This window comes from Rhagoletis pomonella, unplaced genomic scaffold (assembly GCF_013731165.1).
Source record: "Rhagoletis pomonella isolate Grant_MI unplaced genomic scaffold, Rhpom_1.0 Rhpom_scaffold_00022, whole genome shotgun sequence".
In the NCBI taxonomy this organism is placed as follows: Eukaryota; Metazoa; Arthropoda; class Insecta; order Diptera; family Tephritidae; genus Rhagoletis; species Rhagoletis pomonella.
Window position 1 is genome coordinate 176,355 of NW_023458576.1, and position 26,700 is coordinate 203,054.

The 26,700-nt window shown below is 36.1% G+C and overlaps 2 protein-coding genes across 2 annotated transcripts in view; both read right to left on the reverse strand.

Annotated features, from left to right (window-relative positions):
- The window catches only part of LOC118749601, a 90,377-nt gene extending 76,272 nt beyond the window's left edge, over window positions 1-14,105 (reverse strand). The window contains exons 1-2 of the mRNA XM_036484407.1: window positions 14,080-14,105; window positions 13,292-13,376 (exon numbers count right to left, since the gene is read on the reverse strand). Coding sequence (XP_036340300.1) covers window positions 13,292-13,346 — 55 coding nt within the window. The 5' untranslated portion in view covers window positions 13,347-13,376; window positions 14,080-14,105. The remainder of the gene's footprint in view (window positions 1-13,291; window positions 13,377-14,079) is intronic.
- A 5,905-nt stretch (window positions 14,106-20,010) lies between these two features.
- Window positions 20,011-20,637, reverse strand: LOC118749610. The gene has a single exon (XM_036484415.1). It carries the CDS (start codon window positions 20,635-20,637, stop codon window positions 20,011-20,013), a length of 627 nt encoding a protein of 208 aa, XP_036340308.1.
- Window positions 20,638-26,700: the final 6,063 nt, after the last annotated feature.

Here is a 26,700-nt window from a genome sequence, read left to right on the forward strand (position 1 = left end):
ATTTTGCTTCAAGCTTTGTACGCTTTTGTTTTGGTATGTGCACATACACTTCAGAGCCGAAAATACGAAAATGATGAACTTATGGCTGCTCACCAAACCAAACCTCGTAGGGTGTTTTCCCTTTTACCGTACTAGTTCCCGTATGATTTAAAATGAAAACAGCTGTCTGCACTGCTTCTGCCCATAAACGAAGATCCAGACCTTTCGCGTGCAGCATCGACCGCGCCGACTCCATTATAGTTAGATTTTCTCGTTCGGCGGCTCCATTTTGCTCTTGAGTATAGGGTATAGATCTCTTCATTGATGAACTCAGTCCCGTTGTCGGTTTGTAAAATTTTAATTGGGTGTCCACAATGTTTCTCTGAAATGTTTAGCACGATTTTAAACTTTTCAGTAGCATCAGATTTAGCTGTAAGGAAAAATACAAATCGAAATTTTGAAAACTCATCTTTAACCCTGGAAGGTCATGGTTCGTCGTTTTGACGACGCGAGTTTTTATTTTGCCGTAATCGCTGTTTTCCTTTGTTTGTATAGTGCTAATTTTTCGTACAGCGCTAGACGGTGTTGTGCTGTTGATGTTTGCGGTTACTTAGATTCATGCGCTTCGTGTAGGTACTTATTTTTTAAATGTGCGTAGTCAAAACGACGAAGGTTGAACTTTGTGTATGTTTTACGTTCATGTTTTCAAAGTAATTTTCTTAAGTTTTTTTTTTCATTGGTTTATATATTTTACTTGTGCAGTTATAATACACGATGATTGCAATCAAAAGTTATACCGACGAAGAAAAAAAAAATTGCGCGATTTGTCCCCCTTCTAAGCGACGCTTAACAAATCATCCTGTTGAAAATGCCAAAAAAGTCTCTGTGGAGAGCATAAAATAGAGCTTTGCGCCTCTTGCACAAAATGAGAACTGCCGTATCTGAATTTTTTTCCTTTTTTAGTTCATAGTATTATTTAAAAAAAAAAAACACTTTAAATGAACTATATGTACTTTAAGTTATTTAGTTTTTATATTTTCTAATTAATGTATTGTACAAAAAGCCAAATGAATCAGAGCTGTGCAATCTTGAATTACAATCAAAAGACTAAAGAAAAACTACTTGATATTGTTTTATTTAAAAAAAAATATACACAAAATAATGTGAAAATAATAATTTTTGTGCATTTTGATACACAGGTTAATTTAATAACTCCTTTTAGAAATGCCGTCGTCGAATCGACCTTTGCGTTATAAAAATAACGATGACCTTCTTAAACTTAAACGATGTTGCTTACCAAAAGCGCAGCCATCACAATCAAAATTTTCATCAGAAAAGTCAATGTTGTTGCTTCTCAAACATGCTTTAAGTTTTGGTGACCTAACCTTTCGTGCCATACTCGCAACGACGTGCGCTTAATTGCAATGCTCGCTGCTATTTTAGGCTCTATAACTTTAAAGAGCATATGAAACATACCACCTTTTCTCTCTGCTAATGCGACTACCTCATCTTCATCAATCAATTTAAAAGTATTCTTGTCCGACCAAATCGTATGACCATTGTCCATAGCTTTAGTGGTGGAAAATAAATTTGCATACAAATCTGCTGAGTACAGTGCATCTTTAAAATTTTTTTCTATCCACTTAATACCATTGAAAGATAAGATTTTTATATCACCACGTCCAGTAGCATTCATTTTTTTCCATTTCCAATTAAAACTTGATCTGGTTCCTTTAAATCGTTATATGTGAAAAACCAGTTGCGTTGATTGCACATGTGACATGTGGCACCAGAGTCCAGTAGCCAGTTATCTGGTTGCTGCAGAGATTGAGACAAGTTGTTAAGAAAATCCTTATCGCCATACGACCTTTCAGTGAAATGGTCTTGGTTTCTTAGTTTTGCCTTCATCTTACAATCACGTTTCCAGTGACCAGTGCGCCCGCATTTGAAACACTTGCCCTTATGCTTGGTGTTAGGTGCAGCATTTCTTTGCTTAGCCAATAACGCCTCACTCCTGCCTATTTCAATCAAGCTCACATTTTGAACACCCAGCCGACTTTCCTCAACCATGAGACGATTGGTTAAATTAACAATTGTGCGATGCTCAATACCCGTAGACTCCCAAGCAGTGTGGGCAAACTGTTAATCTGATTAACGATTACAAATTAACGATTAAAATGTTAATCGCGATTAACGATTAAAATTAATTAATCGTAATCATCCGTACGATTAATGATTAAATTTTATCAATCGTTAATCGTCGGTTACGATTAATTAATTTTAATCATTAATCGTTAATCCAATTAAAAAAAATTTTATTGAGTGCTCTGGTTTGTCCGAATTTGAAACCAAACACGGGTTATAGTTTTTTTTTTATTTTTCACGCTTATAAAAAACGCATAATATATAAAAATAATAATTATTATTATTAGTAATACATAAATAGGGAATTTTTATAACCCATCGCACATGTGCAGAGGGATATTAAAACCTAGTTTGCTTAGCGTCTGTTAAAATAGATCTTAATGAAAATGCACACCGAATTGCTTATATTTATGAGGAAACCCGACTTTGCCATACCCAATTAACTGGCCTTGTGTGCACAGTAAAATTCTAGCATAAATTATTTAATCACAAAACCTTCTTAATCAAATTAAGGGTTAATGATTAAAAATTAATTTTTTTAATCGCGGTTACGATTACCTGTTTAATCAGATTAAAATTAATCGGATTGAATTTAGTCGAGTTAACTAATTGATTAAAAAATCAATCGATTAGTGCCAACACTGCTCCCAAGCCGTTGAAAACTGCTTATACTCAGGAGGCAAAGTCATTAAAATCTTTGTTATGAGCATGCCACTATCGATGTTTACGCCAGCAACATTCAGTTTGCCCACTAAGTTCTCCAGCGTCGAAATGTGCGTTGCTATATCATGGCAGGGATCCTTTTTATACGCATAGAATTGCTCCTGCAACAGATGTTTGGCAGATTCATCTGTGTGCTCATAAACTGAATGCAATTTTTCCCACATTTGTTTTGCCGTAATGCAGTTACACAAATGGACAAGTACGTTGGCTCCACAGGAATTCACTATAACTCTCTGCGCCTTTGCATCTTTTAACGCGAACGATTTATTGTCTGCACCTTCCGTCATACTTCCATCAACGTAGCCAAAAAGTTCACATGCCATCAAGTTAACTCGTACCTGGAACTTCCACATCATCCACTGTGATGCGTCCACGAATTTCTCGATGACAATTTCTTTTTCCATCGGAGGACAGTTTCAAAAGTTCACAAGAATCAGCCAAATACTAAAACCAACAATACTTGTGACTGCAAAAAGAACCGTATCCTTTTGTGCAAACAAAACCTGTCTACGTGACTAAAAATCACACAAAAAACTAACGGATCGATCTTTTTGTTATTTTTTTTTCTGTTATACTTGGCCGCTACGCTGGGCCCATAACCTAATGAAACGCAACCTTTCGATATAAAAATGTTACTAGAATAATGTATGTACATGTTGTGTAATTTATATGCATGTTGCCAATAAATGTTTACAAGAGATGTTTATGAGAATGTTGACAGAGATGTATACAAGAACGTTCACAAAAATGTTATTCATATGTCAACAAAACAATCTCAAGAATTAAGTTTATACAACCCTAAGTTTCGTTTCCCAACGATGCACAGCCTCAATATTGTTTTGTCATCTAACAGTGATCAAAATTTTGGTGAATATTGGAGATTTGTCTCCAAAAATGTATATTTTTTTGCAAACCACAAGCAAAAATGGTTTGCATATGTATCTTCAAGAGTGTTATAACAACGATTGCAGTACTCAGAGAATTCATCGTGGGGCAGGCTTTTTAACATTGTAATTTGTAAAACGAAACATGAATTTTTGCCATATTTCTGAACCGATTTGTAACCAAATATGTAAATTTGAATTTTATCTGAAACTATTATTAGTTAAAATTTAGTGCATTACCTTAATATGAACTATACATATATATGTTTGTACCAGGGATGTGGAATTTCAGACATCCGCGGATGCGAATTCGGATGCGTATGGTTAAACGCTAACATCCGCGCATGTCAAGTATTTTTACACCCGAGCGCACTTGTGCACAAGGGTATTATAAATTTGTTCACATAACGGTTGTTTGTAACAGGCAAAACGAATCGAGATAGATATAGACAAATATATACATAAATGATCAGAATGAAAAGAGAAATCGATTAAGCGGTGACTGTTTGTCCGTCCGTCCGCCCGTCTGTGCGCACAATAACTCGACTACAAATTGAGATATCTTAACGAAACTTGGTATGTGTACTTCTTTTGAGCGTTGGACGGATGGTATTGAAAATGGGCAAAATCGGAAGATAACCACGTCCACCTCCCATATAAAGGTAGTTTTGAGAAATACGAAAACTACGATAGTTTAGTAACTACTGAAGCTTATTCACTCAAAATTAATATTTACAATCATTTTTAGGCGAAAAATAAGATTATAAATTTTTGGAAAATGGGCGTAGCCACGCCCACTTATGATTACATGTGTATATCTTGGGAACGGCTCCACCAATTTCTCCCAAACTTGGCACAGTTGTTGGCCTTGACAAAACATACCAAACGGCTTAGAATTTAAAAAATCGGATAATAACCACGCCCACATCCCATACAACGGTAATTTAGAGAAATACGAAAGCTTCTATAAATTAGTAAATACTGAAGCTAATTTATTCAAAATTGATTTTTGCAATAATTCTTTAGCAAAAAATAGGCTTATAATAAAAGGTTGGAAAATGGGCGTGACTCCGCCCACTTATAACCACATATGTGTATCTCGGTAACCGCTCGATCAATGTGCACCAAACTCGGTATGATTATTTTGGTTGCCACATAAAGGCAAAACGTTGAAATTTTTGCTATCTGGCTAAAATTACGCCCATTTTTTATAACGGTAAATTTCCGAAATGTTTGAAACTTTGATATTTCGAAATTTAAGGAAGCTAGTTTTACCCAAAATTGATACTAACAACAAGCCCTTGAAAAGAAGTAACATTATTATGGAATTTTAGAAAATGGGCGTAGTGCCGCCCACATATATCTATATAAGTTTATCTTATTATATCTAACTGAACGTTCTATCGAAGATGTTTGAAATAAACGTAAAACCACCACAGCTTACCATGTAGCGGTAGTTTTCGGAAAGGTGAAAAAACTATATTGAACTTAGACTTTTTTACTTGTTAAGAAATAATTTAGGTGAGTAAATTAGGTGATTTAGTTAAATAAAAATGGAAAGGTTAGTAATTTTTAATATTTTTTTTTTTTTAGTATTTGAATTTAAAAATTGGAATATTGTATTCAATAAAAAGTTTTTAAAGGGTCGTAAATCAAACCAGCGCCACCAAATAACTACTCGTTCGAGGTGACAAACTTAAAAAACTTGAAACTTGTAAATTCTTTTTGATTGACGCTGCACCAGTTGAGAGGTCTTTCAATTGTATTTATTTTTTTTATTGCGGTGCAATAATTCTTTATTGAGAATTGCATCGGGCTGCAAATGTCGGGTGTATCCTCCTGACTTCCATCTTCACAATCTTGTATCATGGCAAGATCGTTGTTTAAACACTGTTGTTTTCCAAAGAATTCTTCATTCTCATTATTTTGGTTGTTTCTGAATTTGGAGAACCTGTAACGTCAACAGCGTTTTTCGAGTTTAGTTTTTGTAATTCATTTTTAATCCTTTCTTCTGTGACTGAAATAGCTTTTAAGCAGAAATAACGAAAGAAGGTTACCACCTCTATTTGTATTTTTTTATCATTTAATACTAAAGAAATTCATATACCAGACCCAAGGTTTGTTCTATGGTAATTAATTAACATTTTTTGTTGAACTATTTTTCTATGGGTTGCTTTGCTCGTTTAGACATTTCCTTCATTTGGTACCAAACTTGTTTAATTTGGATAAGCGGTTTGTTTATTATCCGGAAAAGACTTTTAATTGGGAATAAAAAATATTTGACCAAGTTTAACTGGTAAAAAAACTGTTATTTTCGGTTCCTTCATTATTCGCATTCGCAAAAGATCCGCATTGATTATTGCTAATGCGAAAGCGAATGCGAATGTTAAAATTAATGCGGAAGCTCCGCGATTGCGAATGCGAATGCGAATATTCGCAACAACCCTGGTTTGTACGTATATTTGCTTTACGGAATTCAGTATTGGCAAAATCGGAAAACCTATTTTTATTTATTTATTTTTAATTTTTCTTAACGAAATTCTGTATAGTTTTTCGAGTGCGCACTTGTTTTATTTATCCATATGGTTTTCCGAGTTTTCCATATAGAATTTTGCAATAAAGAATATTAAAATACAGAATTTTTGAAAAACATAATATTAAAATACAGAATTTCGCTATACAGAGTTTTGAATACAGAATTTTAAATACAGAGTATTGAACCATAGTAGTTTTGTACACAACCCATATAAATTTGTTCTGATTTATCAGAATTATCTTATTTCTTATTTATTAGAATTGGGATTCTAACACAGAAATTTAAAGCTCTGTTCTTGATAAATTATCAAGATTGAAAATGCTATTGGCAAACGTTGCATAGCGAAACTAACTGGAAGAACATAGTTAAATATGCAGAAAACGTACTTAGAGGCAGAAAGCGGGACCTGGACGCAGGTGCACCGATGGATCTTTAGTTAATGAGAAATATGGAAGCCACCCCGAAGCAATGCGATTAGTGGTCCCAGGGTGGGCGACGGTTCCAATTCGGGGGAGTGTTTTAGTCTCCGGACATACTATTGTTGTGAAGATGGCTTTGATGATGCAATAGGCATTTTCGACCCCCGCCCGCGAAAAAAAGATTACAAAATGAAATTTCGTTTAAAAATTATATATTTTACTACGTGTGTTGGTATTTAAGCCTGAGAATCACGGAATACGGAATAATTGTTGACATCCCTAATAACTCAGCCACTCAGTCAAAAGCTTATTTGCTTTTAATTCCATATTTTTTTAATGTGACAATGAAATTAATTCACCTCAAGTTGAAATCATAGGGCTTTTTATTTTATAAATATTGACACATAATGCGAAGGGAGCTTTTTCTTGATACAAATATTGATAAAAATTCTTTACAAATAATTTATTAAGAAAACACAAGGTTAGGCTTTTAGTCCAAGGCACATAAATACAGATAGAATCCATTTTGACGTTGCTCTCATGAGAACCAAACCTTTAAACTTCAACTTGTTTTTCCTTAATTCCTATATTTCGTTTTTTTTATGTGGTGTTAAATATAAAGCAGATACCACTAATTTTTTAACGTGCCTCAATGTCCTTCGCGTAAGGAGCGTTGCGAAAGCAGCTGTGGGGCAGAGCTGTAGCGAAATGCCTTGCTGTGCGTTAAACATTTTAAAGCAGCAGATTTCATAAATGCAGCGGGAGGTACAGGAAAAGCACGTTTGATGCCAAGTGCTGCTCCTATGACCATTATGCCGGAAAGTCCCTCCAACAACACTGCAACTCATAAATCAAAAACAGAAAACAACATACAAATTAACAAATTATAACTAAAGAAAATAAATTAATAAAAATAAACTTCAAATTTACTTAAAAACGTCTACCAGTGAAATGTAATTTTTTATTTTTTCTTACGAACGCTCTTTTTTATTTTTACTTTCCCTAAATTTTTGACTTTTGTAGGTTTGACGTCAAATTGTCTTCTACCTGTTTTTATGGTACCATGTTTTAAGGCCCGTCCACATAAAACTTTGGCGTTGCGTTGGCGTCGCTTCAACAGCTGACTATGAATACATGAATTCAAATGCAGCCGTCCACATAGCCAAAATTCGGCAACGCTCAGGCCAACACAAAGCAAAAAGATGACTAACTCTCAACTTTTCGCGTGCGTCGCTCGTCAGCTGTTGCAAATAAATAAAATTATGTGAAATAGTTTTCCTTTTTAATCAAATTCGGGCAAGAAATATCGTTTCTAATACAATTATTGATATGCAATATTAATTTATCTGTCGTTAGTATGTTAATTTAGTGGCCCAAGCATTCGCTGCCAAGCGTTCATTGTAGCAAGGATATTTTTAACGTGCGTTCTGTCAAACCAATACCAACGCCAAAGTGAACGCGAAAGATCTATGTCAACCGGCCTTTAGTCTTTCACTTAATAGTCCCTGCCAGCATTTAATATTGCGGAAGTTACTAATTCGATACGACATTTCTGTAAAAATCATCGCAGATGATATCGCTACTTTTTCGAATCCGAATATCCGCTATCGGGAAGAACTGTTCCAAGACGTCACGTCTTTATGAAACGAAAGCGATACAGCAATTAGGAACTATTTCGATAGGAATAAGAGTAACTTGTGCGACAAAATTGGAAGTGTTAAAGAAGATTCTTGGGTTGGGTAAATTTTGGATAAAACGTAATGAGTTACGCCATTTTCATCCTGCTTTCGGCTTATATTTCCAGCTGAAACGCACCCATATTTTATAAAGTTCATAAACATTTTAAAAAGCTGTTCCAAAACTTTGTAAAAAGATAATCAAACAACGCATCTGTGAACATTAAAAATATATTATTATTTGTTATTCGAATATGATAATGGTGAAACTATAAATAATAATAATAACAATAATGATAATGGTTTAATTTCTCAATGGAATATGATATTGCACGTTAATTGAGAAATCATAAAGAATTGAGAAAATAAAAAATATGTATAATTTTACTTGAATGACTTGCAATATTTGCTTTGTTAATTTTCAAAACTTCAAAGAGTCAAAATCGTCCGGGCATCTTTAAGAAGATAGAAAAGCGACATAAATGTGTTATTGCAAGGCGAATTAATATAAGGTGATAGCAGGAGTACAAAAACAAAAATTTACATGTATTTTGTTTTTGCTTTGGCGGCATAAACTGTCAAAATCTGTAAGAGTTTGTGTAGAAATTCAAACAAAATTTTTTAATTTGATATCAGAAGCCGTGCGGCGAAACACACACACAAAATCAGCTGAGCTAGTAACACCACCTTATATAAATTCGCCTTGTGTTATTGATTTTGTGAAACGAGTTAGTTATGAAACATATAAATCTTTACATGTTCTGTTAAAAAATATCTAAAATAACAAGCGATAATCCCCAAGTTCTATATCGTAGCAGTGGCCACATTGCGTGTTTGTCACAGACACGGTTTATGTCAAAAATTTTGAAGTGAAACTACCTTCTAAAAATTATTGTATCGTGCGAGTAACTATGCTATGATAACTTCTAATAGTGACGAAGAAATGACATCGTAGCGATAGGCGATAAAATTATCTTCCATTTGCTGGCAGGGGTCAAACTACATAACATATATGTATATACCTAAAATATCTACAGCGCATGTACAAATTTGAGATCGATTTTAAGCAATCGATATCCATATACCCACAAACATACATATGTTACTAACATAATTCAAGCGTTTTTATTTTTAATCCATAATTCGTTTATATTGACTTTTGCTAAAATTTTAAAATCAAAAGTTATCAAAACAAATTCTATGGGACTACGAAAAATTATTTAATACTTTTTAGTCTATTTACAGAAACGTGGTATACTAAAAAGTTTATTTTATTTTATTTTTATCCTATTTTGATGGTACTATTAAGGGAATTTGTTATGATACGGTATTCGCAGAGGTTAAAAAATAAGTATTTTTTTTAATTTACTCCTATACTCGTACATACATATTGCACGTTTACTAATATAAAGATGTAATTCATCATGTAATTTATAATGATTGATAAGGAGAATAGCCCAAAAAATACGATTACCACAGAAGTTAAGATGGAAGCAAATTAGGCGATGGGAATCGCTTACCCTTTCGCTTCAAGAAGACTTTATTTTAACATGGGCATATCATTGGCCGTAAGCCCTTACCCGCAGCATTACCTTGGATTGAAGGGAGAACGAATGGATAAACAGAATCCAGAGAAGCGAACAAAGAATGCCTTACAAAGAAACTAATCTAGAAATCCTAGATAAGTACATAGAGATTGTCTTAAAAGATTATGATTAATTAAATTTTTTATAAATAATTTTTTATGCATACATATATATGTTTGTATTTAGGTATTTAGATCTTACTTAAAAATCGGTATGTACATACATACATAATTAATTAAACTTAAAATTGTACTTCCTCACTCATGTACTTCACTTCATTGACTGACTTCAACTTCGCTGTAAATTAAACAAAGCAAACCATGATTTTTATGCGATGGAATTTTCAACAGAAAGTTACGATAGAAAAGAATTTTTGGGTATTCATTCTATTTTTCAGCTAACTACGGTGAAGCATTATACTTTACATTCCCCGTAGTGAATCAAAGCAGCGAAATTAATAAATTGTTGTAGAACATTCTGCTATGCATTACCGGCAATGCTAACAGCAGCGAAAAAATTAGAAGACATTCTAATAGCTTAAACAGACGGCAGCGTTGATCCGGATCAACTCGGACTTAATCGCGATCAACTGCAGTTAATTCCCGAGTTGATCCGGATCAACGCTGCCGTCTGTGTATGCTTTAAGGCAATGCGTTCTAGAACAGATTACCGCTGAAAGCGATTACCGATTTTTCGCTGGGTATGCTCAGCCTAACAGATGACTAAACTTCCAAAAAATGTCGAATGTACGTACATATTTATGTCGCTTTCCATCTGTCTTTTGGTATACTAATTGAACAATTTTCAAACTTTGATTGCCTTTTCTAACAAAATTGAAATTTTGAAATAATTCTGTATATTATTTAACGTGCGAAGATATTAATAGTCGAACATTTTACATAAAAAAAATGGTAGAAGTTGGTAGATTTTGTTAAAAGAAACAATAATTTAAACTTTTTTCTGATATATTAAGTAGGATAAATCAAGGCGAATTCATATAAGGTGTTGTTACCAGAGCAGCTGGATTTTCGCCTCGATGGTTCCTTATGTCAAAATCAGGGACCGTAAAAAGCAGTTATTTTTTTCCAACAGTTAAACTTGACCAGATATTTTTTAAGTTCGAAATAAAAGTCTTTCCGAATAGTAAACAAATTTGGTACCAAATAAAAGACGACTTAAATAGCTTTTAAACACAAATAACGATCGAAAGCTACCACTTCTATTTATATATTTATTTTTTTATAATTTAATACAAAAGAAATGCATATACCTGACCCAAGGTTTATTCTATGGCAATTAAAAAACATTTTTTATTTAAATATTTTTCAATAGCTGGCTTTCTGCAGGCTTTCCTCGTTTAAATATTTCAGTTTTAAAGCTATTTTAGTTATCTTTTAGTTGATACCAAACTTGTTTTATTTGGATAAGTGGTTTGTTTATTATTAGGAAAGGACTTTTTTCGACTTAAAAATATCTGGCCAAGTTTAGCTGTTGAAAAAAAGTAACTGTTATTTACGGTCCCTGGCCAAAATTATGTATGTATTTGTTATAATTCTTGCTGTCATTACGCGTAAAATTTGTTAGTGTAATTTTTGTTTTTGTACTCCTACTGAATAAAAACTATCTAACATTGACTCTTTCAAAAAAATCTAGCATGTGTTGTAATATTTTTTTTTATAAAACAACAAAAAATATATTTGGCGCCCGGCATACTTGGAGGAGTGAAACCCGATTCGAAACGAATGAAATAAAATGACAGCTCTTTTCTTTCAAATACTTTTTAAATTGATAAAGCGAACTCGCTATCAAATGCCGTGATCTCAAAAATATTTGCGATTAGAATTTGATTCCATCACGGATACCGTGTTTCGGGCCCTGTTTTAATTTAAAAAGGGGTTCAAACCATTACGCTCCACTTCAAAATTTTTTGATTAAACATGGATTTTAAATGAAATTTATAGATCATTCGTTTGGTAGTCTCCCATAAAAAAACTTATTGCAAACGAAAAATATTTCCATAACTAGCTGATAAAGATCGAATTTTACTTTTAAGTAAGGTATAATCAGAGTCAGTGTTGCCGCGAATCGTTTTTAGTGGTAGCCAAATTCCTTAAAAAAAAGGGCTAAAAAGAGCTAAAAAAATATCGTTGTGGCTAAAAATAGTAGCTAAAATTGTTTACTTACATATACATATATAAGTATATACGCAAGTATTTTCAATAAGTAATGGTATAGAAAAACAATGAACCCTGGAAAAAACTAATATTTTATCCAACCAAAAACATTTTTATGTAAAAGGGGAAACACACAACACAACTTCGCTGGAACCATCAAGTGATTGTAACATAAGGCTCGAAGCATATAATATACTGGTCGAATATTTATTTCTTTACAAATGAGGTTCAGAAACGATCGAAATTGTTTGAGCCGAAATTTTATAATTCTACATTTTTGTTAAACATTGGTTTTTTTAATTCAAAACTGTAATATTGTAATCTTTAGTTTTCCACAAACATGGCTTTGACTCATATAGTGCAAGAAATTTCCAACAAAATCCTTTTTCTTAAAAAAGCATATTAAGGGCTATAAAATTATTTATTTTAAATATAGTTAAATTGTTAATAGATAAGTTAACGTCCATAACACTTTTATAGTTTGAATAAAAACATATGTATGTATATATATCAGTTTTTTTGGTTTGAAAATTCGTCTCTTATGCCGAGTTTCCACTATGCATTGAAATGACAAAAAATGCATGCTATTTAAAAAAAATTCCATGTGGAAATGAACTTAATTACTATTTTTTTTATGTAATGACACGATTATTTTTTAATGCCCGACTTTGTCATTTTTGGCATTTAATGCCTAGTGGGAATCCAGCATTACATAAAAGAAAAGAATTAGATAATGTCGAGGATGAATACATTTTCCAAAGGGCTAAAAAAGGGCTAGTAGCAATTTTAAATTTATGTGGCCAAAAAAAGTATGTGGTAGCTAAATCTAGCCACCAAAGGGCTAAAACGTCAACACTGGTCTGAGTTAACTTTTCATTTTTATTTTAGGTGTGTTCGATGGCAAAATATGTTTACACTGCTTTCATTTCAATCCCTTTGCTTTCTTTCCAGAAAATATTAGTAGATCTTTAGCTTTTGTTGGTAAAAATGGTAGAAAATAAATTACACTAAAAAGTTGGTAGATGTACCAACACAGTGGTTAAAGCCGAGCGCTGGTTCAATATGAGCATATGTAGTTAGTTATGTGAGAAAAGTTTCGCACTGCTATTGCTCATACTGACTACAGTTGTATGTACTCTTTGTATGTAACTACATATTGAAATGCTTACAGCTGACGGATTGTTGCAGAAATAGGAATATTCCAAGCAATAATGACCGGCACATGGTGAACGACGGATAAGCACGCCTTATCCCCTGCCGGAAGTAAGTGATTTTATTATCACAAAATTATTTCGTTACTTTAATTTAAAATTAAACTATATGTTATTCAAGTGGATCGTATTGTTTTTTTCTGATAATATTGTTTAACTTGTTGATTGCAGTTTCACAAATAAACGAACGATTATGTACATATGTATTTATGTACTTGTACATATGCAAGTACATATATTTGTGTGCACTATGTACGATAACTTAATGTGTTGATGCTCCAAAAGTGCTGTTATCGAATTTTTTATTTTTTTTTTTGATTCTTTTTAAGAAACCACGATTTAGCGAACAAAGGTGGCGCATCCCGCAAACCGCTACTTTGGTTTGGCCGATTTTGACAATTCTCATGTAAAAGTGAACAACGCCTCAGAAACTTTAAAAGCACTGAAATTTACTAATCTTCTTCTTTTTCTTTATTTGCGCTGTAGCCGCTAATACTTTCACAAAAATCACATTTTTTAACAAGTTCTTTATTAATTCTCTTTATAAATCATATATTTTTACAATTTAACACAATTAAACCACGCCTCCTATCGAAAAATTTAATATTAAAAAAATTTACTAATCTAACAGTTTATTTTTTCCTCCTTAACGTCTTTGTTTACTATTACTTGAGAAATGTCATCGCCGTCGGGAATGCGCAATCTTGTATTATATCATTATTGTTAAGAAACTATGAAAATTTTACAGAAGCCGAATTGAGTTGTGCACGCGCCAGTGTTATTCGTTAAACTAAGCAAATACAATATCATCAAACAGCTACAAAGTCGCCTTCCTCGGATTAATTGCGATTAAAGCCGAAAAACGCAGCGTTCCTCAAACTGTGGTCTGCTTATGCGATGCTGCAAATGTGGTTGATTTTAAAGTACTATTATTTACTTCCAGAATTCAACCGACAAATTTTACCCCTTGATAAATAACCATCCCGGATTTTTAGAGCAAGTTTTTGTCAGCGCTGAATATGATCTGACATAAATGACATGGCCACTAATTGGAGCTAGCTGCATATAGCATTCCTGTAGTTATTCCTTCTAAAAGTATGTTCACATATCAATATTATCTCAATCTAAGCTCGTTTTTTAATCACCCCGTTTACATAGGCAAATCTCAGATTATTAGCTGTCAAATTTGTTGTGGTTGATATTCTCACATCTCAAGGAAAAGTTATGTTTCTTCTCTGAGCCACCGTGATCACGTTTTTCTGCTATAATAAGCAATATACATATATTTTAACTTAACATTTTATTAAAAATACCTTTACAAACCTCTTTTCCCTGCTAGCGCCCATTTTTGTTTACTTTTACATTTGGCATTTCTCCTCTTTTTCGCAAAAACAATCGATAAAACTAGGATGGACACCGAAAAGTTATCGGTTAAATCTGAGATTATTTAATAATTACAGATTAACAAGGTTAGGTGTTAAGCTCGAAAATGAGGATAATCTAGTTATATGTGAACCTAGTACAATACCTATAAAGTCTGGATAATGTTTTAAGAGGCCAACGATTTTCTGATATGATCCATTATCAATAATCTGATTTAGTCTTTCTAGATTCGCGACTCTTCGGCATGTACCCTGAGTTATAATTCTTTTAAAATGAATAGTTTCTACGTACTCCTTTTCAGTTTTCGATTAACACTCGTCCCAAGCGGAGTTGTTTCTCTTGTGTTCATTTGAAGGGGTTAGAATCAAAAGGATCTAAGTAGTTCTGAAATTTTTATGAGATAATTAAGGTTAAAGTTGATTACTTATTGTAAATTCTGGGTAAATGGATTCTTGCCTAAATTAATGCAGGTTGAAATGAATATTACTCTTTGTCACCACATAAACACTATATTTAACTATACAAATATGGGTATGACTTATATTGTCAAAAAATGTTACTTAAATCATAAAGAGACGGTAGCGTTCATCCGGATGAACTCTGGAATTAACTGCAGTTGATCCGTATTAAGTCCGAGTTAATCCGGATCAACGCTGCCGTCTGTTAAAGGTTTTAGACCCTTATGATTCTAACCCCTTCATTTGGGCATTTTCGCAATTACTAACAGTGATGGTAAATTTTTTTATTTTTTTTGTTAGAAAATCCCCGCCCAACAACAAAAATCCCCCACTTTTCTTTACGCCTTTAAAAATTTTTCCCCACAAAATTCCCTAAAAATTTTATCTAATAATTCCTTATAAAATTAGAGGAAGACCGAAAAAAACTTTGACTATATAAAACACAGAAGGCTCAATGTATAGACAATTTATTATAATAACAAGTATAATACATAAACATATAATATATGCACTATTGCGTTGTACGTTTACATACATATCCAAGCTAGTTGTACAAAATTCATTAAAGGATTTCCTAGAAAAGGGTGTCTTACTAACATAAAGGACAAACTAATACCCGCGGGTTTCACCCCACGTTTTAATTCAAATATGAAAAATAATTTAAAAATGTTATATTTTATTGCCCATTTTTTTATAGCTGTATATTTATAAGCGAGCTAAGGTATTTAGGCCGATTAGAAATATGAAATTATAAAATCTCGTCTGCAAGCTATGCATACCAAAGATGTCAGCTTCTCCAAGTTTACCTTAAAATGGTTGCAAGATACACCGCGTGATCGTGTAACCTTCTGGCAGGTGCCACGTTGGGTTCTTAATATTTCCAACTCAAGTTCAGGTTGATAAAATACGACTTCTCAGTACTGTAGCTAAATGCCTCCAGAAATATGCATCATGCGATTTTTAGATTACATATGGCAGATTCCGGCTCTCCCTTTTCCATTAACAGAAATTTTGTCTGTCAATATGGTACTGATAAAATAATGGTGCATTTACATGGTATGAAGCCATATGAAAAAAAAAAAAATACTTCGAGAGATTTTCTATCCTTCCAGAGATATGTATTAAGAAGTTTTTAGTATGTATGGGAGGCGACATGCCTCCTTTTCCAATAACTCACATTTTCTCCATGAGCAATGGATAAATTTTATATACATAAATCCATACCAAGTTCCAGTATTCTTCCTGAAACACTTCCAGGGATATATGGTAAAAAATCGTCAATTCGTACGGGAAGTGCCATGCCCCCTTTTCTTATAACCCTAATTACCTTCCATGAGTATGGAATTGATTTTATATATCCCGATACCAAGTCCCAGTACTCTACCATAAACACTCCTAGAGCTATGCAGTTTAAAATAGAGTCCGACCGATTAATCGGCATCGGCATCGGCATCGGCTAGTATCGGCACAAAATTGAGCATCGGCATCGGCATCGGCCTTTTTTCGCCGATTCTTTGCCGATTCTTTGGAATTTCTTTTCAAATGTTCAGATGAAGCGACAGCCAACATTAAAAAGCATTTGCAGACAGCTCACAAAAATGATTTTTTTTTTGTTGAAGGTGTTTCACGTTTTTTCCGTACAAAAGTATGTGCGACAATTTTCTTTTATATGGAGATCACTGCCAACAAAAAAAATTGCCAAAAATTAACGGGATTTTATAGCAGCTTAAAACTTGCACTTCAACTACCCAAATTCTGATTAAAAAGTTTGAAATTTTGGTGAAAATAAGCAGAATTTTTCTAATTTTTGTACAAAGTTTGAAATCTTAATTTATATGGTGTTTGTTGTATACCAGCTAGACTTTTATAAAAAAAATAATAAACATTAAATAAAAAAGACAAAATCGGTCAAAATATCGAAATTCTTTTATTTTGTGGACCACTATATGTATGTACAATGTACATTGTACATACATACATACATAGCATGTGTATGTATGTACATACATGTGTATGTAATGTTGCATAACAAGCCAATTAATTCAATTATTTCTTATCTTTTGTGGTTTTTTAACTCCGTGAAATGAACTGATTTTATGAATTAATACATTTATTTGTAATTTTTTATGGAATCGGCATCGGCATCGGCATCGGCCGATTCTTTCCCCATAAGCCGATTAATCGGCATCGGTACCTGAAAAAAAAATTGGAATCGACCGGACTCTAGTTTAAAATAGTAAATTTGTTCGGGAGGAACCACGCTCCAAATATTTTTCCATGGGCATGGAATTAATTTTGTATGCACATCATGGCGCCCAATTCCAGTCCTCTGCAATACACACCTCTAGAGACATTCTGCATAAAAAAAAAAACAAATTTGCATGGTAGTTGCCACGCCAAATGGTCCAATAACTCCTACTTTTCTCCATGAGTATGGGATTGATTTCATGTACATAGATATCCCCAGACCAAGCTCGGGTACTCTACCCCAAATATTTGAAGGGATACGAAATATGAAAGTTTCAGTTAGTATGGGAGGTTTCACGCCTTTTTTTCTCAGTGAGTATGAATTTTATTTCACATGGATATCTCCATACCAAGTTCCAGGACTCTCTCACAAATACTTCCAGAGATATGTATACATTATGGAAATTCCAATTTATATGGGAGTGGCCACGCCCTCTTGATTTATCGAAATTATTTGCAGTCTAAGACCATCCTTGGGAAGTCCGTAGGAAGTGCGCCTATTCTTCAATCCAGGTCACAAAGACATATGTTCAACATTTAATCTTTAAAAATATCTCCGAAATTAAGCTCTCTTAAACTTTTTTCGTTTGACAACTGTACTGTAATATTTGATTGCACTTGTTAATTTAATTAAACTTTTTAACAGGTGGAAACTCCTAAAAAGGTAGCTCATTTTTCAACCTAGATCATAAACTATCTGTGCGTAAAATTGATTGATTGATCGATTTGATTATTAATTTAATTTAACTTTTTTAACAGGTGGCAACTCTTAAAGATGTAGCCTAATTTGCAACCTAGGTCATAAACTGTCTATGTGCATATTTCCATGCAAATCCGTTCAGTCGTTTCCGCGTGATTATTAATTTGATTAAACTTTTTTAAAAGGTGGCAACTCTTAAAGGGTAGCCTATTTTGCAATCTTGGTCATAAACTATCTGTGCGCAAAATTTCTTGCAAATCCGCAACTCTTAAAGACAGTAGCCTATTTTTTAATATAGGTCATAAACTATCTGAAACTCATGGAACTCCAACATCTAAGCATACAGGCTTTCACATAATATTAGTAAGATAGCGTTCCTTAAACTGTGTTCCGCTTATGCGATGCCTGCAAATCTGGTTGAATTTAAAGTACTATTATTTAATTCCAGAATTCAACTGACAAATTTTACCCCTTGATAAATGAGAGTCCAGGATTTTTAGAGCAAGTTTTTGTCTGCCCTGAATATGATCTTATATGCGTTCTGACATAAATGACATGACCACCAACTGGAGCTAGCTGCACATAAAATTCCCCTAGTTATTCCTTCTGCTACCCATAAAGTCTGGATAATTTTTTAAGAGGCCAACGATTTTCTGATGGGATTCATTAATATTTATCAATAATCTGATTTAGTCTTTCTAGACTCGCGACCTGCGGCATGTACACTCAGTTATAATTATTTCAAAGTGAATAGTTTCTACGTAATCCTTTCAGTCTTCGATTAACAGTCGTCCCGAGCGGAGTTGTTTCTCTTGTGTTCATTTGTGCCTTTTCGCAATTACTAACAGTGATGGTACATTTTTTTTTTAGAAAATCCCCACTCAACAACAAAAAATCCCAACTTTTCTCTACGCTTTTGAAAATGTTTCCCTACAAAATTCCCTACAATCTTTATCTAATAATTCCATTTAAAATTAAAAGAAGACCGAAAAGAGTTTGACTATACAAAACACGAAAGATTCAATATATAGAAAATTTATTATAATAACAAATATAATACATAAACATATAATATACTTATACACTATTGCGTTGTACGTTTACATACATATCGATGCACAGTGTGTGGTGTGGAACAAGCTAGTTGGACAAAATTCATTAAAGGATTTCCTAGAAAAGGGTGTCTTACTAAGCTAATACACGCATTTTTCACCCCATGTTTTTATACAAATATGAAAAATAATTTAAAAATGTTATATTTTATTGCCCATTTTGTTATAGCTGTATATTTATAAGCGAGTTAAGGTATTTAGACCGTTTAAAACTACGAAATTATAAAATCTCGTCTGCAAGGCATACCAAAGACATCTGTTGCGGAGATTTACAAGCAAAGTTGACGCGGTTTATGCGATTAACCAATTCATTTAATTAACTTTTAATGGATTTACAGAAAAATAATAACGGGGCGAACGAGTATGCGAGCAGTAGCAAAACATATAGCGAAAGCAAAGAAAACGAAGGGGTGAATTAGCAAAATGTCAAAAGAACGTTTGCTATTAACTCCTGTGTGGTGTCAAAGCATTAACCCTTGCGAACACATGAACCTTAACTCTTATGTATGTTTTACATGTTTACATTAAATCTTTGGAGTTAGCATATTCGAGCTCAACATACCGCCGCCCTTGAACTGTTATATTAAAATGTTCAAAACAAGATACAAAAAGAAATTAAATACTAGAAATAATCTGTAAGTGGCAAAATCAAAAAAATAGTTGATAGTTAAACTATGAGCTTGTCCCTTCGGAAAATACATCATCTTTCGTAGGTAGAAGGCACAGCTTGGCTATTGGATATTAGACGAACAAATTCTCCATTCGACGTTCTCACTGTCACGACTCGCATGCGACCATCAGTTCCAGGGTGGCACCGCGCTGCGCAAGCGTCCACTTAGTCGGAGGTGTAGGCTCGTTGAAGATAGCTACAACATCCCCTTCTTCGAGATTACGTGAGGGTCGAAACCACTTAGTGCGCCGCTGCAGGCTGACGAGATACTCGTCTCTCCAACGACGCCAGAAGTGCTGTCGTATTGCAGTGATTAATTGCCATCGCTGGTGGAGATTTCCGCAGAACCGTTGACCCTCAGGTTCTGGGATCGACTTTAGAGGTTCGCCGACGATAAAGTGCCCTGGCGTTAGAGCTTCGTGGTCGACTGTAGTTGTCGTGCCCTCATATAACGGGCGGGAGTTCACGCAGGCTTCCACTTCTGTTAGTAACGTATTAAATTCTTCGTACGACACCAGACTTTCGCCTAAAACGCGCTTTAGGTGGTACTTGATGCGTTTGATACCGGTTCCCCAGTATCCACCCATATGAGGCGCGGTCGGCGGATTGAAACGCCACTCTATGTTGGAATCGGCGAAAAATGATTGAAGAGTGGCGTCTGCCATGCACTTTTCATATCTGCTACGAAGTTCCTTCTCAGCGGCGACGAAATTCGTACCATTATCGGAGAACATTGTCTTACAATACCCTCTACGGTTGATGAAACGCTTGAACGCGTTGAGAAAAGAAGACGCCGATAAGTCTCCCACGAGTTCTAGGTGCATTGCGCCAGTACCAATGCAAATAAACGAGCAAATGTAGCCTTTCGTAGATTTTGCCCCTCTTCCATGCGTGAACTTATACATATACGGCCGGCGAAGTCTACGGCGGTGCGTGTAAAGCAGCGGACATAGGTTGTTCGAGACGCAGGTAGGTCACCCATAGATTGCGTTGCAAGGTTGCGGTTAAGACAAGTGCATTTAACGCACTTACGATAAGTGTTGCGGATCAAGCTGCGGGCACCAACCACCCAGTAACGGCGTTGTAAAACCACCTGCATTATGCGTGGTCCGGCATGTAGAGTGAAGTGATGAATGTGGAGGATTATTAACTTCTATAGCGGAGAACCTTTAGGCAAGATGACTGGATGTCTTACATCGTGCGCCACATCTGCTGACCTCAGTCGACCTCCAACTCGAAGAATACCATTCGGATCAAGAAACGGCTGTAAGCGCAACAGGCTACTGCGGAGCGGGATCGGCCTTTTTGCGCTGCAATGAGAAATTTCGTTAGCAAAGAAAAAATGTTGGGTATACCTAATTAAACGGCGCTCAGCTTCGGCTATCTCTACACAGCTAGGAGGGCCATATCGTTTATTGCCGGAACGTTGAGCTCCAGAGCGGGTGTTGCAAATAAACTATAGAAAATAAGCGACGATTCGTCGTAATTTTGCGTACGAAGAATATTTTGTCATTATCGACCAATGACTATCCGAGTTTGCAACGTGAGTGTGAACCTTCTTCCGTAGCCCCAACTCAGTTGTGGGCGGGTTAGAAGAGGCTTGCTTCCAAAACTGGTTTGAAGTGCTCAGAAAGTCTAGACCAGTCCACCATTGCTCATGGTGCAAAAGTTCGAGCGGCGTTATGCCTCTAGAGGCGCAATACGCGGGATTTCTTTCAGAGCGTACGTGATTCCAACAATCAGGAGGTAGAATTTCGTGAATATCAGCAACGCGATTGGCAATGAACATCTCCCATCTACTGGGATGTGCTTGCAACCATGCCAACGTGATTGTAGAGTCCGTCCAAGGGTAACGGAGATCGCTCCAACTATGTTGTACACTTTTCACCAACTTGGCAGCGAGATGGGCCGCGCACAGTTCCAGGCAAGGTAAAGAAGTAGGTTTTATTGGCGCCACTTTGGTCTTGGACGAAACTACTGCAACTGTGACGTGGCCATTGCTGGGAACAGTACCGGTGTACATAACTGCGATTCACCTTCAAGTTCGCCAATTGCTGCAGCTGTGAACGACGATCAACCCACCGCCTTGCGATTGTGCCTGGTATCAGCTCGTCCCATCCAACCTCGGCACGCTAAATGTCCTGAAACCACATCTTGGACCTTATTGTCACAGGTGCAAGCAAACCCAGTGGATCGAAAATAGTACTGGCGTCAGATAAAAAGGCTCTCTTAGTTAGAATAGCAGGTGGCCGATTCAGGTCCACTGTGAATGTGAAATAGTCGCCTTCTATGTTCCAAATGAGGCCAAGCGCGTTAACGTCCTTACCGTTGACCATGTAATGCGGTATACTTTGAGATGCGTTGGATATACTCTCATTTAGCTCTGCACAGTTAGATGCCCACTTCCGCAGTTCAAAGCCGCCTTCTTTGAGAATGCCAGAGACAGCTTGTTGAAGTGACTTAAGTTCTGTTTTGCCAGAAGCCCCAGTTAATAAATCGTCCATATCGAAGTCCTTTAGTATCACAGCCACGGCTTCCTTTCAACTATTAGACGCGCACTTAGCAGTTTTTTGCATCGACTTGACTGCCAAGTGAGACGCGGCGGCCACCCCATACGTTACGCGCAGCATCCGGTAATCCTTAATTGGTGAATACGGATCGGGACGCCAAACGATTCGCTGCAAGTCGACGTGCTTTGGTGAAACGCAGACTTTTCGGTACATCTTCGCGACGTCTGCGGTTACCGCGTACCGATGCGTCCTGAAGCGCAGCAATATGGAGTATAGATCTTATTGCAGTTGAGGCCCGACAAACAGTGCGTCATTTAGCGAATTTCCTGTGGTAGTTTTGGTGGACGCGTTGAAAACAACCCGCAGCTTGGTCGTTACACTGGACTCCTTTATTACTGGGTGACGCGGCATATAATACCATTCGGTCGTCGTTTCAGATACCATCTCCATGTGACCCATTTCAATAAGTTCTTGCATGAACTCATTGTAACATAAGCGCAAATCGTAGTTACCTGCGCGCCTTCGTTCGATGCGTAACAGGTTGCTAACCGCGAAGTTGCGTGACTCGCCCAACGATACGTTAGGTTTTAGCGGTAACTCAACGACCGTCAGGCGTTCTCTTGTGCGTGGAATCGAAGTGCCTTTCACAGAAGCTTTCTTCGAGCGTTAGATGCATTTTTGGCGGCAACTCTTCCAGCTCCCACAATTTAGCGAGCGCTCGATCCAGATGAACGTCGCAATGCAGTGACGGTAAACGCAGCGCGGGTGAAGCACAACTGTCGACACTTCCGAACAAAGTCCACCCATAAACTGTTCTCTGAGCCATAGGAGCGCCAGTAGGACCTTTGCGAAGCTCGGTGCAGATGAATCGGTCCATAACATCCATGCCAACCAGAATGTCTATGCGGCTAGGCTTCGCGAATTGCGGGTCAGCTAGGAACAATCCTTGAATATGCGGCCAATTCGAGACATTTAAAGTCTGTGTTGGCAAATCGTTTGTGATTTTGGGAAGAATCAATGCACTAAATGCGTAGCATTCATCTGAGCAGAAAGACGAAAGCGAGAGCAGCGTCTCGCCTCTACAGCGACCTCCTTGCGATGACCAAATTCCGGTGACGAATACAGAAGAGGCTGTGCGTGGAAGATCCAAGCGCTGTACACATGCCTCCGTTACGAATGAGGCGTGCGACCCGGAATCAAACAATAAACGTGCCGTCTGCCAATGATCCGAACGATCACGAACCTTTACTAGTGCGGTAGCTAATATCACGGTTTTTTGCGTTGCAGGGGGCAGACTAGAACCAGAACTTAAGCCAGATGAAACGTGAGTAGCAGCGCTATCCGCTTGCAAAGAGATGGCAGATGAGTCGGCTGCATGATTGCTGGCAGATGCGGTATTTGGAGCGGTGCCGTTAGCCTCGACGACATGAGCGGATGTGGTAGCGGGTGAGCTCGCAGTATTATGAAGCAGCGTATGATGACGTTGGTGACATACTCTGCATGCCGACGTGCTGTTACAACGCTCCTTGTAATGCCCTGGACTCAGACAATTCAAACATGCTTTCGATTCCTTTATGAACTTAGACTTAGCGGTTGAGTCTAAACTGCGAAATTTGTCACAAGCATAAATCTTGTGAACTGCATTACAGTACATGCAGCGCGTGAGGTTCTGCTCCGGAACAGCGTGAAACACTTTGGTTGATTTGCCAGCTGATTTCTGTGTAGTCGACTTGATAATGGAGGTCTGAGCTGAAGGCGTGGTAAGCACTGCTAATGAGCGACATCTTATCTCCAAAAACGACGTCAGCTGTTCAAATGTCCGAGGCTCATCACTAACAAGTGAAAGCTCCCACTACTTTCGGGTCTCGAACGCAAGTTTGTTGACAATTTCATGCACCAGCCAATTGTCCCATAATTCGACGGGCGCCCTAATGCTTTGAGCTCTCGAATGTGTTGCTGAAATGCATCGATAGCGCTCTTTATAGCAACAGCAGTGTCACTCGTAGCCTTGCGAATATCAGCTATCGCCCTAAGATGTGCTTCAAGGATTACTCGCATGACCTTGTAGCGGGACTTCAGCAGGTTACATGCCTCTGCATAGTTCGCCTCGCATATCTTGAAGCCGCTTATAATACTTAACGTGTCCCCTTTTAGGCAGCTGCACAAATAATGTAATTTTTGCACGTCTGATAGAGCAGCGTTGGTGTCAACCAGCGAACAAAAAGCATCGTAAAAAGTTATCCACTCTGTGGAATCGCCAGCAAATGTGGGTAAATCCATTTTCGGCAAACGTATTGATGCAGACACAGTCGTTGATGGGGGTGCGGATACCAAGTCTCGCCTTGCACGCGAGCATTTTCCTCCCCTTCAGCATTTTCAATCCCACAAGATGTTTCGACTGCATCTTGGGCAGTGTTGAAATGGACCCATTGCTCATTGAGGAGCTTCTAATACAACTACTGCACACCAAAGTTCTATTTAATTTCAGCAAAAATGCCTGATTTATAATAAGTTTTGTAGCGGGGAACACACTGTGTTTATTTATTGCAAATCTATACTTGCACTTTTACGAGCGGGTTGTTTAAATCCGGACCGAAGGTCCAGCAAATGTTGCGGAGATTTACAAGCAAAGTTGACGCGAGGTTTCCGATAAAATATGCAGCGGGGTTTCCAAATGAAAGACGCGGTTTATGCGATTAACCAATTCATTTAATTAACTTTTAATGGATTTACAGAAAAATATAAGCGGGGCGAACGAGTATGCGAGCAGTAGCAAAATATATAGCGAAAGCAAAGAAAACGAAGGGGTGAATAGCAAAATGTCAAAAGAACGTTTGCTATTAACTCCTGTGTGGTGTCAAAGCATTAACCCTTGCGAACGCATGAACCTTAACTCTTATGTATGTTTTACATGTTTACATAAAATCTTTGGAGTTAGCATATTCGAGCTCAACAACATAAATTTCTCCAAGTTTACCTTAAAATGGTTGCAAGATACACCGCGTGATCGTGTAACCTTCTGGCAGGTGCCACGTTGGGTTCTTAATATTTCCAACTCAAGTTCAGGTTGATAAAATACCACTTCTCAGTGCTGCAGCTAAATGCCTCCAGAACTATGCATCATGCGCTTTTTAGATTACACATGGCAGATTCCGGCTCTCCCTTTTCCATTAACAGAAATTTTGTCTGTCAGTTCGGTACTGATAAAATAAATCTCCATAACAAATATAAAATACTTCCAGATATTTTTAATCTTTTCATTATCAAAACTTTATTTATATGGAGAAAATGAGCGACACATTCAACAAAAAAATGCTAAAAATTAATGGTAAGTCCTAGCTACCTCAAACTTGCACTTTGTTATACTGAAATTGAATGGGCTAAAAACTGCGTACTAAACTTTTTTCTAGAGAGTTTAAATAAAGAGTACAATATTTGCAGAATTTTTTTTTACTTTTTCATAAGGTTTGGAACTCTGATTTTTAGGGTTTCTTGTAGAATTAACCATATTTTTATAAACAATTAGCGAAAAATTAAATATTTAAAAAATAGTTACCGGTATTGTAAAAAATTCGCTGTACCTAAAATTTATTAAGTGACTGTATGTATTATAAAAGTTTTAATATGTATGGGAGGCGACATGCCTCCTTTTCCAGTAACTTATATTTTTTTCATGAGAAATGGATAAATTTCAAACACTTCTAGGGATATCTGGTAAGAAACAGTCAATTTGTACGGGAAGCGCCATGCCTCCTTTCGTATAACCGTAATTACTTTCCATTTCGGGATGTCGTTATCACAATCCCGGGATCCCGGGATTAGTCCCGGGATTTAGGTATTCATTACTTTTCAACAACTTACATCAAAAAAATTGCTTCTATATTGTTTGAGAAGCTCTCCTACCATAACATAAATAATAAATCAATGGGTTTGAAACCTACTTTTTTATTTAAAGTGGCGTTTTTATATTTCCTCTCTGCCTTCAGGATTTATTTTAAAGGACTTTGTAATTTTAAAGATATGATTGATTCCAAAAATTATTTAAAAAATTCAATGCGATGGAGATAAAAAATATGGGTACCAAATGCAAGAGGAAGTTTCTTTAGAATTTAATAAAATTAAAATTTTTTTTGGATCTAAAGTGAGCTAACTTAGAATTGATAGAATGAAATATGACTGCTTCTGGATTGTACACATTCAGCGCAATTAATACAAAAACAGGTATAACAGTAGTTTTTTAGTTAATGTTTATAGACATGAAGAACAAAGTATTCGCATTAATTGGAT